Below are 12,396 nucleotides of genomic sequence, written 5' to 3'. Positions count from 1 at the left end.
ATGCAGTCATGAAAGAAGAGAGAAATAAAACAATATGTTTTCTCAGTGAAAAGAAAATGCAAGCAGGCTGGCTTTGGCCATTAAGGAAGGGGGAGATGAAGATAGTTTATAGATGAATCAATCGGACAACAGCAAAGACTTGGGGAATGGCTTCATAAAAAACAAGCAAGTGGCAGACGGAGTCATTCTCAGGTGAGGGCAAGGTCAGGTTTCAACACCTTCTAGTGGGCCATAGCGACAGTCCACATCGAACTGTGAGGGTAAGTTGTATTAATCAAAGCCTTACCTCTTTAGTGTGATTGAACATCAAGTCTGTACAACCAACAGAATAAGGTCCATTTCCTCTGGGGATTTTAGTTTGGCCAAAGCCTGCTGCAGCCATCAGGGCTTGTATTTTATTGATCCATGCTGAAAAACAGGCAAATGTTATCTTATTTGTCACCCATTACACCCCAGATTTTAATATGCAAAGGAATTGCAAGGGAATCAAGTTACTGCCCATAGTTCCTGGCCTCCTTCATTTCTTAACCTAACTGGTAAAATACACAAATAATTGCTGAGGGCCTGCTGGGTGCAAAGCACTGTGTGGGGGTTTGGAAGGTAAAAAGCTAGAGGGAGACGTAGCCCTTCTCCCAAGAGGCCTAGTACTATCATCTCCTGATACTTACAGCCTTGCCCTCAACTTCTACTTCTACCTATAGTATTAAAGATGACTTCCCAAATCTGTTTTTTTCAAACATAAACTTTATCTCACATTTCAGATTTGTGTCAACAACTTCTTACTGGGTATGTCCACCTGATGTCCCTCCCATAGAAACGTCAAAGCCAAAGGTCCAAAATGAAGCTAAATGACCACTTCCCAACTCCTCCTCTTCCCTCCAACCACACAGCCTGTAACTCAAGAGTCCCCCATCTCCTGCGTCCCACACCAGAAACCTGGGAATCATCCTACCTTTCTCAGCAACTCCCTACATTCAACCAAGTCTCCATTTCTGACGTTTCTTTTTAGCTTAGAATTATCTCCCCAATTTATCTCTGACCCTGTAGCTCAAATGTCTCACTTTCACCCTCACTGTCTCTTGACCAGGCAGTTGCCATCTCTCCTAACTGTCCTATCCACCTTGGCTCTTGGCCCCTTCAAACGCATCCTTTAAAGCACAAATCTCACTGGGCAATTATTAATAAAATCCTTCAATGGCTTCCTATCAGCAGGTGGTTTTACTTGGAGGGGGACTGTATTAGAAGCTTTTTGGAGGGCAGTTTGCAGGAGGTATTTAAGTCTACATGTGCCTTCCTAAGCAAATACTCTATTCCTTGAGGCACAATGTGACCTATCCTTCCAGGGGGGTGGAAACATGTTGAGGCTCACAGGTGTACAGGTTAAATCCCAAGTTCCTGGGCACTGTAGGAAAGGCCCTCTGTGATGTCGATGCCCATTGTCTCAGATTCTTCTTCTGCCTCTTCCTCCTAAGTTATCCCCCGTCCTGTGCTACAGCACTCCTGAGCTACACGCTGGGCTGTGTGATGCCTCTGCACCTTTGTACATGCTACTGCCTGTGCTTAAAATCCCCTGGGCCAACTCCTATTCAACCTGTTACACCTTGATCAAATGTCCTGTCTTCTCTGAAGCCTGCCCCAATTCCCCAGATAAACATAATCATTTCATCCTCAGTAGCACACAGATTCCCTGTACATACATTTATCATTCTTCTTATCACATTATATTAAAATTATGTGTCTCCATGCTGCCTCCTACACTAGGCTGTTTCTTAAGAGCCATGTCCATGTCTTTGTATCCTCTGATTTTAATGGACTGCTTAGCACCTAGTCAGTGCTCAATAAATATTTGTGAAAATGAGCTGAACTAAACTGAACTGCCACTGGTCTCTCCTGTTCTTTCAAACGTCTCGTCATATGCAGTCTTTTACTCACCCACTCCTGAAACTCCTTTTCTCTTTCTGGTACCAAAACCCTTCCCCAGACCTGCAGTCTATCTGTTCTCTTCCTTTCTAAACCCCAATCAAATACATATTTCATTTCAAGATGTTGAGCCCAAATATCAATGTATCCAGACTCTCACTTTTCTTGGTACGTTCAGCTCACCCACCGCTTCCCCCTATTAGAATGTGGGGGTTTATTACTCTGCTGGACAGACTTTCGTGTTTTCCATCACACTCTGCCTCTGCCAGTCAGACTCCAGGAGCTATGTTAGGCATGACACCTGAATCAATATTGTGGGCATTGCCCAGAAAGGTTCCAAGTCACGAGAAGAAACCTATTTACATCTTCCACATTGGTGACTCATGTGCGAAGCACCTGCCCATGATGAAACCTGTCAATACATAAGGCCTCGCTGCTCAGCTGGTCCATAGGCCAGCACCACTGGCACCACTGGGAGCTTGGAAATGCAGGCTCTCAGACCTCACCCCAATTCCACCGAGTCAGAAAAGGTGCACCTGTTAAAGTTTAAGAAACATTGGGCTGAAGTACCAAACCACCTGGCCTGACACACAGGTTGGTAATCCATGGTCAAATGGTAGGAGGTAGTTCCAAGGAAGGCATGTGGTGTTGAAGTCAGGTGAGTCTATTTCAGGTGTTGGCTATTGGGTATTGGACCCTGGATATTGGATCCAGGTGAGTCTATTTCAGGTGTTGGGCTGCTGGGTATTGGACCCTGGGTATTGGATCCAGGTGAGTCTATTTCAGGTGTTGGGCTTCTGGGTATTGGATCCAGGTGAGTCTATTTCAGGTGTATTGAAGCCAGGTGATTTATTTCAGGTGTACTTCTTTGAAGCTATAATACTCTGGCCTAGGCAATTTACTCCCCTCTCTGATCCTCATTTATAAAATGGGACAGTTGTAAGGGTGAAGTGTTAACAAAGATCAAGTACCTGGCACAGAATATAACACATAAAAGGCAGGCAACTGATATTATTTATCCCTTCCCCAGAGTTAGTTAACTCTGGCTAGCTAAATTCACAATGAATTCCTTAGAGAAGTTTTAGCAGATCTAATCTGGAACATACCACTTTCCCTTCCGGCAAATTCAAACTTCAAGGTACTTCCCCAAATACCTTTTTTTTTTTTTTTAAACTTTACCTGTACGGGGAACATTTCAGGGTCCCCACTTCTCCTCATTATTAGGTAGAAGAGATTGTTTCCCCTTTGGATCCCAATATCCTAAATTGTAACCTTCTCATACCACCCTCCACTACTATCCAGGACTACGCCTTTTGATCCAGACACCTGCCTCTTCTCCCTTTCATGGAAGCAGGTTTTGAGGCTGCCTTGGTGTGAACTCCAGGGCAGTTGTGCTAGGGTGGGAGGGGTTAGGAAAGTAGGGACAGCAGGGTGGCACTGAGGAAGTTCTCCACAGTGATTGCAAGCTGAGCTTGTGTCTCAGAATGTTGCATCCTGGTCTGTCCAGCAGTCATGATATTGAAGAATACAGATGCTTCTTCAGTTTCAGCTAAAATGAGGAAAAAGTGTGGCCCTCTCCTCTACCCCAGGAGAACAGAGGGCTTCCATGAACATTTCTTAAGAGGACTTGTTTAAAGAAGTACAGACGTGCAGCTTCTCTGGGGCTACTTGGAGTCTGGCAACTAAGCAGCTGCTCAAGCCTTGAACAAATAAATATACCTCTTACCTGATGACTTAATCTGGGCAACAGGATTTAGGTCTTGCCAGTCAAAAGGATGAACCAGCGCAAGGCAGCTGCAGAGGCAGAAAAGCGCATGCAATTTGGGTGGCACCATCTTGGGAGCTGAGCAGTGGTTTTGAGCTTAATCTCCTTCGAAGCAGATGGTTAAAAGAAAAAAACATGCAATGAAGAGGACTTAAACAGTCTGACAAATCAGAGAAGCAGAGGTACTAGTAACATTTGGAAACAATGAAACATGCATTTTCTGGGCTGGGTTTTAGATTAGCACTATGGTGGCAAAATCCTTGGTAATGCTGGATTGTAGAGCACAGATATAGTTATATTAGGTTTCTGGTCACTAGTTTTCTAACTCTATAACAGTCTAGTTTGGTTATAAAATATAGCAACAAAATACAACAATTATAACAAACATCTATCATCATAATAATATCTATAGGTATTTCTAGCACAAAGTAAATAATTAGTAAGTTTTGGTTGTTTCCAACATAATTATTCAGTGATTGTATTTTTGCTTCTGTGGTTATTTTTGGTGTTAATGATATTATAGTTTTGCTGATTTCTATAATCCTACTGCACTGTAAGCTTCTGAAAAGCAGAAGTCATGTCTTATTTGCTGTCCCAGTGCTTAACAGAGGGCCTAGCAGGCAGTTAGTGTTGAATAAATGTTTGTTGAATCAATGAATGAAACAACAGAATATCGGACTTGTGGTAATAATAAAGTATATTACAATTAGGCTGTATGCTAACATCTCACTGGCAAAAACTGTCTTGTATTTGTGGATCAATTTCCCCCTTTAAAATCTGTCCAACTTTTTGGAGTGATGGAAATGGTCCAAGCCACGACCATCTGTCATCTGAATTTTGGCAGTAAACTCTAACTGGTCTACCTGCTTTTGCCCTTGCTTCTGCAGTCTGTCCCCAACATAGCAGCCAGAGTGATCCTGTCACTCCTCCTCTCTCAACCCCTAAAGGCCTTCAATGCTACAGAGCAGAAGCCGTAGACCTTAAAGGAGCACAGAAGGCACTATGCAGTCTCTACTCAGCAGACTCCCAATCCCGCCGCTGTCCTCTCTCGCGCACCTGCTGCAACCACACTTGCTACATTGCCATTCACCAAACACACCAGGTGCTTTGCGCCAACCCCCCATTGCCACCTTGGGGTCTTTGCACACATTCCCTCTTATGGGAAGGCTTTTTCATCTTGTTAACTGTGTATCTTCTTCCACTAGAAATTCGATTTGGGGAGTGTAAGGACTTTTGACTGTGCTACCCCCAACCCCCTACTGTATTCCCAAGACCTAGATTAGTGCCTGGCACACAGCAGGCACTCGGTAAATGCCTACTGAGTGGATAAATACCGAATCCTAGTAGTTTCTAACACATACGGTTACTAACCCAAACTGAGCCAAGTTTAATGATCCATGTGAGTATTGGTCCCACTGATACTAAGATGCTAACTAGCTGGCATAGTTATTTTGCAGGAAGATATAATATAGGAGTGTGGCATAGACAATTAGTACTCTGAATATCTACCTCCCCCCCCCACACACACACATTTCCTGGCCTCTCTTGTGGCTGGATTGAGGCCATGGGACGAATTACCACGATAAATGGAAATTTGAACAGTCGTGGTCTGAGACACTTAAGAGTCACTGCATCTTCTCTATTCCTTCCTTTCCTCAATATGGCAAACTTAGAAGCGATGAGGTGATGTCGTGGAATATCAAGATGAAAGAAGTCTGGTTGCCTAGTCACTGAATAGAGAGCCCGGCCAAGTCATAGGACCTTTCATGAATAGGAAATAAACTTTCGTTGTGTTAAGCCACTGAAATTTCCAGGTGAAGTCGTTATTGCATTACTGCAGCACAGCATGGCCTGTTCTGACTAACACCACATCTGCAGTCATTCCGTCAAAGGGTATTTATTAAGCAAATACTTTATACTTTCTACATAATTGTTGCTATGGAAACGACTGTGCCAATGGGTTGATAAATGGATGCAGTGATTTTTAGGAGGGCAATTTGGCAAGCTTTAAATTGTCCATACTCTTAATTAACTTTTGAATTAAATTTTTAGGATTAGTAGAAAAATATCTTATACAGGAAAATAAAACTCCAAAAACTTAATGCACTACAATAGTTATTCCAGCTCTATTAAGAGCCAGACGTACACATACACATACCTACAATGGAAACACCACAAGTGTCGAACAGTGCATACCGTCAATGGGATTTTATTCAGTTATTAACATGATATTTACAAAGTAATTCTTCATGGTTTACGAAACTCTTTACAATGCATTTTAATTGAAAAAATATATAAAATTGCCATGTAAAAATTCATACTAAAAAGAGAATTAATATATAAAAGGTGATAGACTTAGGGGCATTTTTCCCATTATATTTCACATTTTTTACAAGAAAATGCATTCCTTAACCAATAAATAATTTTAAAAGGGACAGTTAAGTCCCTTTTCATTGAGATCATGAAAAGTGTTTATGTTTAATATTAAGTAAAACGTCATGTAGAGAATTAAGAGAATTATCCATGATCCCAGGTACACAAAAGAGAAGAATAAGAAGCAGCAGCAGCAGCAGCAAAATAAATATAAAGAAAGAACAAACGTTTACAAAGTTTATCTTCTTTGGAGAGTTTTATATAGTTAGAAATTAAAGGTAATTTTTTTATACTTCTTTCTCATTTTCTTTTTTTCAATACTGTAAATCAATGGGAATGTTTACTTTAAAAATCAATAATTTTTTAAATGGTAAAGCTCAAAAATAATTTTCTTCAGTTTTGACCCCTTGACCATTAGTTAGAGTATCATCCTGGCAATCAAGAGAACACGTCAATCAGCACTAAGATGACACATTCTATTTAAATCCACTTAAAAGTAGATACCACCTTCCTGCCTCTATTCTGTGGACTTCATGTCTCTCACTGAACCACAGTTCCCTACTTGTTCTTCAAACCGCAGATGAGATCACCATATTACTACCGTGACTGCCACTAATCCTGATTTCCCCCATCTGTCACTGTTAAATACTCTTCAGGTATAATTTCCATTTTTGAAATGAAACACAAACCAAAACAATAGGTGAAATGTCCATATTCAATTCTGAAATTTCTATCAAGAGCTGACAAATAAACCATCCCAGTAAAACCCAGTCCTGGCAAGAGATTAGGGCAGGCGTGCCTCAACTCTTTTGTTACTGGTAAATAGTCAGAAAAGAACATGCTCCTTCACAAGTATCAGTACTCTCTTTGCCAATTGTTTTCTGATTAACTTTTGGAATGAGAACACGTGGCAGACTGAATAATGCCACCCACACCAACGAATGTCTACATTCTGAACCCTAGAATATAGGGATATGTTATATAACATGGCAAATGGGAATTAAGATTGCAGATGGAATTAATTTTACTAATCAATCCACCTTAAAATAGGGATATTATCATAGATTATCTGAGTGGGCGCAATGTCATTACAAGGGCCCTTAAAAGTGGAAGAGGATGGCAGAAAAGGAGGTCTGAATGAACAACAATAGAAAACTAACATGGGGCACATAGAGTGACAGAATGAGACTAAAGAACAAATAATAGGCCAATTGAGTTTCAAAGAAAGTGGTTTAAATATCTCAAAATTGACCCATTACCAGACTTAATGATTGATGAAGAAGATAAAATCTTCTACTTTGGATATCTTATTGTACAATAGGATGAAGGCAGGAGAAAAAAGCTACAATATCACCCCATAGTAGTGACTCCCCCAGAAGACACTGGCAATACCTGGAGACATTTTTGGTTGTTCCGCCAGGAGAGAGAGGCTACTGGAATGTAGGGGTAGAGGCCAGGGATGCTGCTGCACATTCTGTAGTGCACGAGACATCCCCCCCAACACAGAACTATCCCCAAATGTCAACAGTGGGGAGGTTGAGAAACTCTGGTCTAAGAGAACGCTGGGGCAACTCTATCCTCATTTAATAAGGAAGAAATATTTGGTTCATTCTGAAACATGCTACAGGGTGGCAGATGCCTGGACAATAAAAGGAAGAATGTTTTGATAATTAGGCTCATTTGTGATGTCTGCCACACAAGGTAGAGAGTTCCCTGTCATGAGAAGAATTCAAACACTACTAACTGGCCCCTGCCAGGTATGCTGAAAAAGGGATGGGCATTTGGGTGTGTTTGGCCTCTGAGGTCTCATCTTTATCTAAGATATATGATTCTTTTTAAAAGCATCCCTAAAATAATTTCCTACTCAATACTTGCTAATATTGAAACTAAAAAAGAGAAAAGATAATACCTACTCTATTAACATTATATTCTCTTTGCCATATTAGCTAATGGAATCAAAACTTAATCTGGACATTATCGCAAATGTACAACACTCAAGTGACTTCTGCAGAAGTGTCTAAATCCTCTTATTTGGGGCACAGTAGATATAACTCTTGCATAATCATTTCACAACCTAAGAAAAGAGGTGGGGTCAAAAAAGCAAAATAAGAAACAGTTCCCTGTTGTAGAAGTAGTTTAACAGCACAGCCATTTATAAGTACAAGTACTGTACTTAAAAGTTACAAGTAAAATAGAATTCATTGCTTCTACTCCCAATTTTGAAAATGGGAACTTACCTATATCCAATGTGCAAATGTCCGATGTTTGGTGCCCTATATGGTTTAAAGGCAAAAAAGGGTACAAATTATCTAAGATCACTAAGATCACTGGGTAGGCTGCTGCCATATTGGGAGTTCCTGATCTTACTCTTTGATTCAATCCTCCAACCTCCTGCCTAGATAGGCCAACCTGGCACTGACACCTCAGCTATGGTACTCTCCACGGGCTTTCGGTGAGCTTAAAATTTCTAAAGAATGATTTTCCTAAAGAATAAATGTGGATTCTCCTTAAAGCAGCAGGTCTCAACCTTTTTGGCACCAGGGACCAGTTTCATGGAAGACAATTTTTCCATGGGTGGGGGTAGCAGCACAGAGCTCAGGTGGTGGTGCACAGCCGGTTCTTAACAGGCCGAGGATCTGTACCAGGCCACACTCCGGGGTTGGGGACCGCAGCCTTAAAGGATTGGAGATCCTTGAATTATGAAAAACTAAAGCCACAATCAACCCCTACCCTTACCAAATGATACACAAATGAAATGCAGCAGAGTCACAAGAAACATACATACATACCCCATGTATGTAATATTACTTATAAGAGTAAGAGTAACTGGATCTGTTGAGAGTTGTATGCGTAAATGGCTACCTGATGGTTAGGTCAAGGTCATGGGTATACTCCTTGAGAAAATCTCCCTTGTGACAGAGTAATAGAGTGGTTTAGAAATTTAGCTCTAGCGAATCCTGAATCTGCTACTTACTGGTTTGGTGACAGTGGCTAAGTTTTTACCTACTTTCTACTTCCCTTTCCTCATCTTTCAAAGGGGAATCCTGATGATGCAGTTGTTATAGGGATGTGAGCCCTTAGAGGAATGTCATCATTACTCCAAATCTGCCGTGTAGGTGCAAGCCACAGTGACCGGGTGTGGAGGAGGCTGGGGGACACAGGAAATTGGTAATGAATAAGCAATAAGCATAGATCCTCTTCCATGACAGGAACTCAATGTTCATGTCCTCCAAATGGGGGTTGCAGTATTAAACCTGACATATATGCCCCAGTACAGATTAAAATACTGAAAGAATCCGAAAAATGATAATGGGGCCATAGAGGGAAGGCAGTCTTGGAAGAGCTGTTAGCTCCCTAAGACATCCAAATGTACCAGTGCACCTCCCATAGGCAAGGTTAGAAATGAAATGCCATCACTCAACCTTGAACAACTCACTCATCTGATGTCTTATGTACAAACCAAAATGAATAAAGTGAGGAGGAAAAGTAAGATAGTGTTTACACAGCTGGTAGCAATAATGAAAGCTTACTCTGTGCCAGCCACCATTCTAAACATCTTATATAAGTGAACTCATTGAGTCCTCAGATCTATTCAATATACAGATGAGAAAATGGAGAAGGAGAGGTTAAATAACATGCCCAAGGTCACAGAGATAGGAAATAGCTAACCCAGTATCTGAACCTAGGCCCTGACTCTACAACAAAGATTCTCAACCTCAGCACTACTGACATTCTGGGCTGATGAGTCTGGGTCGTGGGGGCTGTCCTGTGTATTGTACAATATTTAACAGCACCCCTGGCCTCTACTCACTAGATGTCAGTAGCACACCCCAGCTGTGTCAACCAAGTATGTCTCCATATATTGCCACACGTACCCTGGTTGGGGAGGGCGGGCAGCAAAAATCCTCCTCAGTTGAAAACAACTGCTCTCAACCTATATATTGAACAGATCTCCCGTAAACCCTCAGGAACAATCTAACTGGAAAATAAGCCCTAAAAGTAAAAGAAAAGAAAAAAAAAAAAAAGAATGGATTGGCTAAGAAAATTCTAAAGATATTTTAGGTTGTGTAACAGAAATATAACATCCTAGAGAGAGGGAGGCCACCCTCCTACCGTATTCTGCACCAGTTAGACCACATCTTATTGAATTGGTGGGACTATAGGGATTTTAACAAGTGAAAGGTCATACAAAGGGACAATAACCCAGCAACAATCAGCATGATGAGGGAACAAGGCAGCAAGTCACACAATGAGCTGCTGAAGAAATGAGGGAAGTTTACTACGGGGAAAACCCAGATGGCATGTGATAGCTACACCTCTGTGCAAAGGTCCTAGACATGCTCTATGTGGACCCAGACTATAGACCTCCATTAACAGGAGCTTTTCGACAATTAGCATTAACCTCTTCATCAAAGGAGCAGTAAAAGTACAGGTCTGGGGACACCAGTAGTGGTACAGGAATAGGGAGTCCTATATCAGGTGAGGGTAAGGGACAGGCTGGATGAGATAGCCCTAAACCTGAGGTTAAAAACCAAAAGTCTACAAGGGCCAGCCAGGTAACTTAAATGAGTCAAACAGGCCTACGTAATAGAATAAGGACTAGCAGGGACTGTGGCAAACTGAACCATCCAAAAGGAGGCAACCACCACTCTACTCCAGTTGACTGCTCCCGTGTAGGAAAGACAGCTCCATGATACTAGATCTTCTGATTATTTTCAAGAAAAAATTCTCTGGCTTTTAAAGGATAGCAACTAATGCAACATTTTGAAACATTTTACGAGTCAAACAAAATAGATCTGTGACCCCAATGAGAAACTGTAACCTCTCCCTTAAAGATGTCCCAACCACCCCCCAACCCTAAGGAACTATGATGGCAGACATGGCAAAGAGAAACCATACAGATCCCAAAATTACTATCACATTTTGTCTGTAATTTGAATTACCAGACTGGCCACTTCAAGCTGAAATTCAGACACACTGACCGATAAATCATTAATGGGCTCTGGCAACTGGAAATAACCCAGAGCGCATTAAGTCACAAGGAGCTGAAGTTTCCACTGCACACAATGTAAATGAGGAAGGGCCTGTCTTCCTCTAAACAGATGCATCTTCTAGTAAGCTGAACAGTCAAAGTGGGTCAGGAAAGAGAAACAAGATTGCTTCATTGTGGCAGTTGTTCTATCCCTCAAAGGGGCAACCCTAGGGTAGTTGATGAACAACTTCAAAATTCTTCCTGACTCTCTAAAACTTAGTCAGTGATCAACTAGGGCAAGTTCGAGAGTTTCCTCTGAGAGAGCATGCCTCACTGAGGGCAACAATCCTATTCCACTCTCTTCTATTGCCCTCCCCAGAAATTCTGCTGTCACATGTATATTTTCAATTATCCACAGAAATCTGGACAGCCATATCCAAGACAAATGCTAATCTACCTAAAAATTTAAAAAAATACAGTTTTAAAAGTTAAAATTTTTTTTTCCAATTTCCAGATTCAAATATTTTATTTTTGAATTTTACCTGAGCCCATTCAACTTTCAAAATAAAGCCAGCTATTATTTTAGCATCCATTTCAACACATTCTATGATGGTGTGTTTTATTGGTAACTTTTAGTTAAAGGTTGCCAGTGCTCTGAACAGAACAAAATATTTTTTATGTACAATAAATTATGTTTATTGAAAGCAATAAAATAAATAAAAAGACATTAAGATTCATTGGAACAAATTTTAAAATAAAGCCCAGGGAATTCAATGTGACACAATATTAGCAAATAATAATAGCAATAAAATCTTACATTGCCCTTAAGAGCTAGCTTCTTGGGTTTTACAAGTAGGCCAGGTGTAGCAATGCCATCCCCATTTTGTAGACGGGAAATGTGAGACAGGGAAACATTAAGTAACTTCCCAGTCCACCTCCAAGAAATAGCCAACATTCCTCTACTCCCCCTTCACGAGGTGACCATCAGTGAACTGGAGCTCATTTCCTTATGTACCCTCCTCTTCCCCTATATCCATTCTCTACACGGCACTCAGAGTAATCTCTCAAAAAATGTAAATCTATTATGTCACACCTCTCCCCCAAGCTCTCTTTTCATTTGTTACTGCACTTAGAATAAGATCCAAACTGTTTAGCTCAGCCTACGAGGCTCTGCCTGACCTAGCCCATGCCCCTCAACCTCATTCCTCCAACTCTCCTCCTCGCTCACCTAACTCCAGCCACACTGGCCCTCCAACTGTGCCTCCAACATACCACTTGTCTCCGGGACCAGGACTTCTGTGCCTGTGGTTCCCTCTGCTGGAACCGTCTGTCCATCTTCCCCGGGTCTCACTCAAGGCCATCTCCC

At 41.4% G+C, this 12,396-nt stretch overlaps 1 protein-coding gene across 2 annotated transcripts in view; it reads right to left on the bottom strand.

The window, feature by feature from the left end:
- The window catches only part of PLA2G7 (phospholipase A2, group VII (platelet-activating factor acetylhydrolase, plasma)), a 28,697-nt gene that overhangs the window by 13,014 nt on the left and 3,287 nt on the right, over positions 1-12,396 (bottom strand). Inside the window, exons 1-3 of one of the 2 annotated variants that reach the window (XM_012664661.1) lie at positions 8,296-8,329; positions 3,647-3,790; positions 287-408 (exon numbers count right to left, since the gene is read on the bottom strand). In XM_012664661.1, the coding sequence (XP_012520115.1) occupies positions 287-408; positions 3,647-3,755 (231 nt within the window). In that variant the 5' untranslated portion in view covers positions 3,756-3,790; positions 8,296-8,329. Of the gene's footprint in view, positions 1-286; positions 409-3,646; positions 3,791-8,295; positions 8,330-12,396 lie in introns of those variants that run through there. The other variant, XM_012664660.1, reaches the window with a different exon arrangement.

The sequence above is a fragment of the Propithecus coquereli genome, unplaced genomic scaffold (assembly GCF_000956105.1).
Source record: "Propithecus coquereli isolate 6110/MARCELLA unplaced genomic scaffold, Pcoq_1.0 Scaffold90, whole genome shotgun sequence".
NCBI lineage: Eukaryota > Metazoa > Chordata > Mammalia > Primates > Indriidae > Propithecus > Propithecus coquereli.
This window is presented reverse-complemented; position numbering and strand designations above follow the sequence as displayed.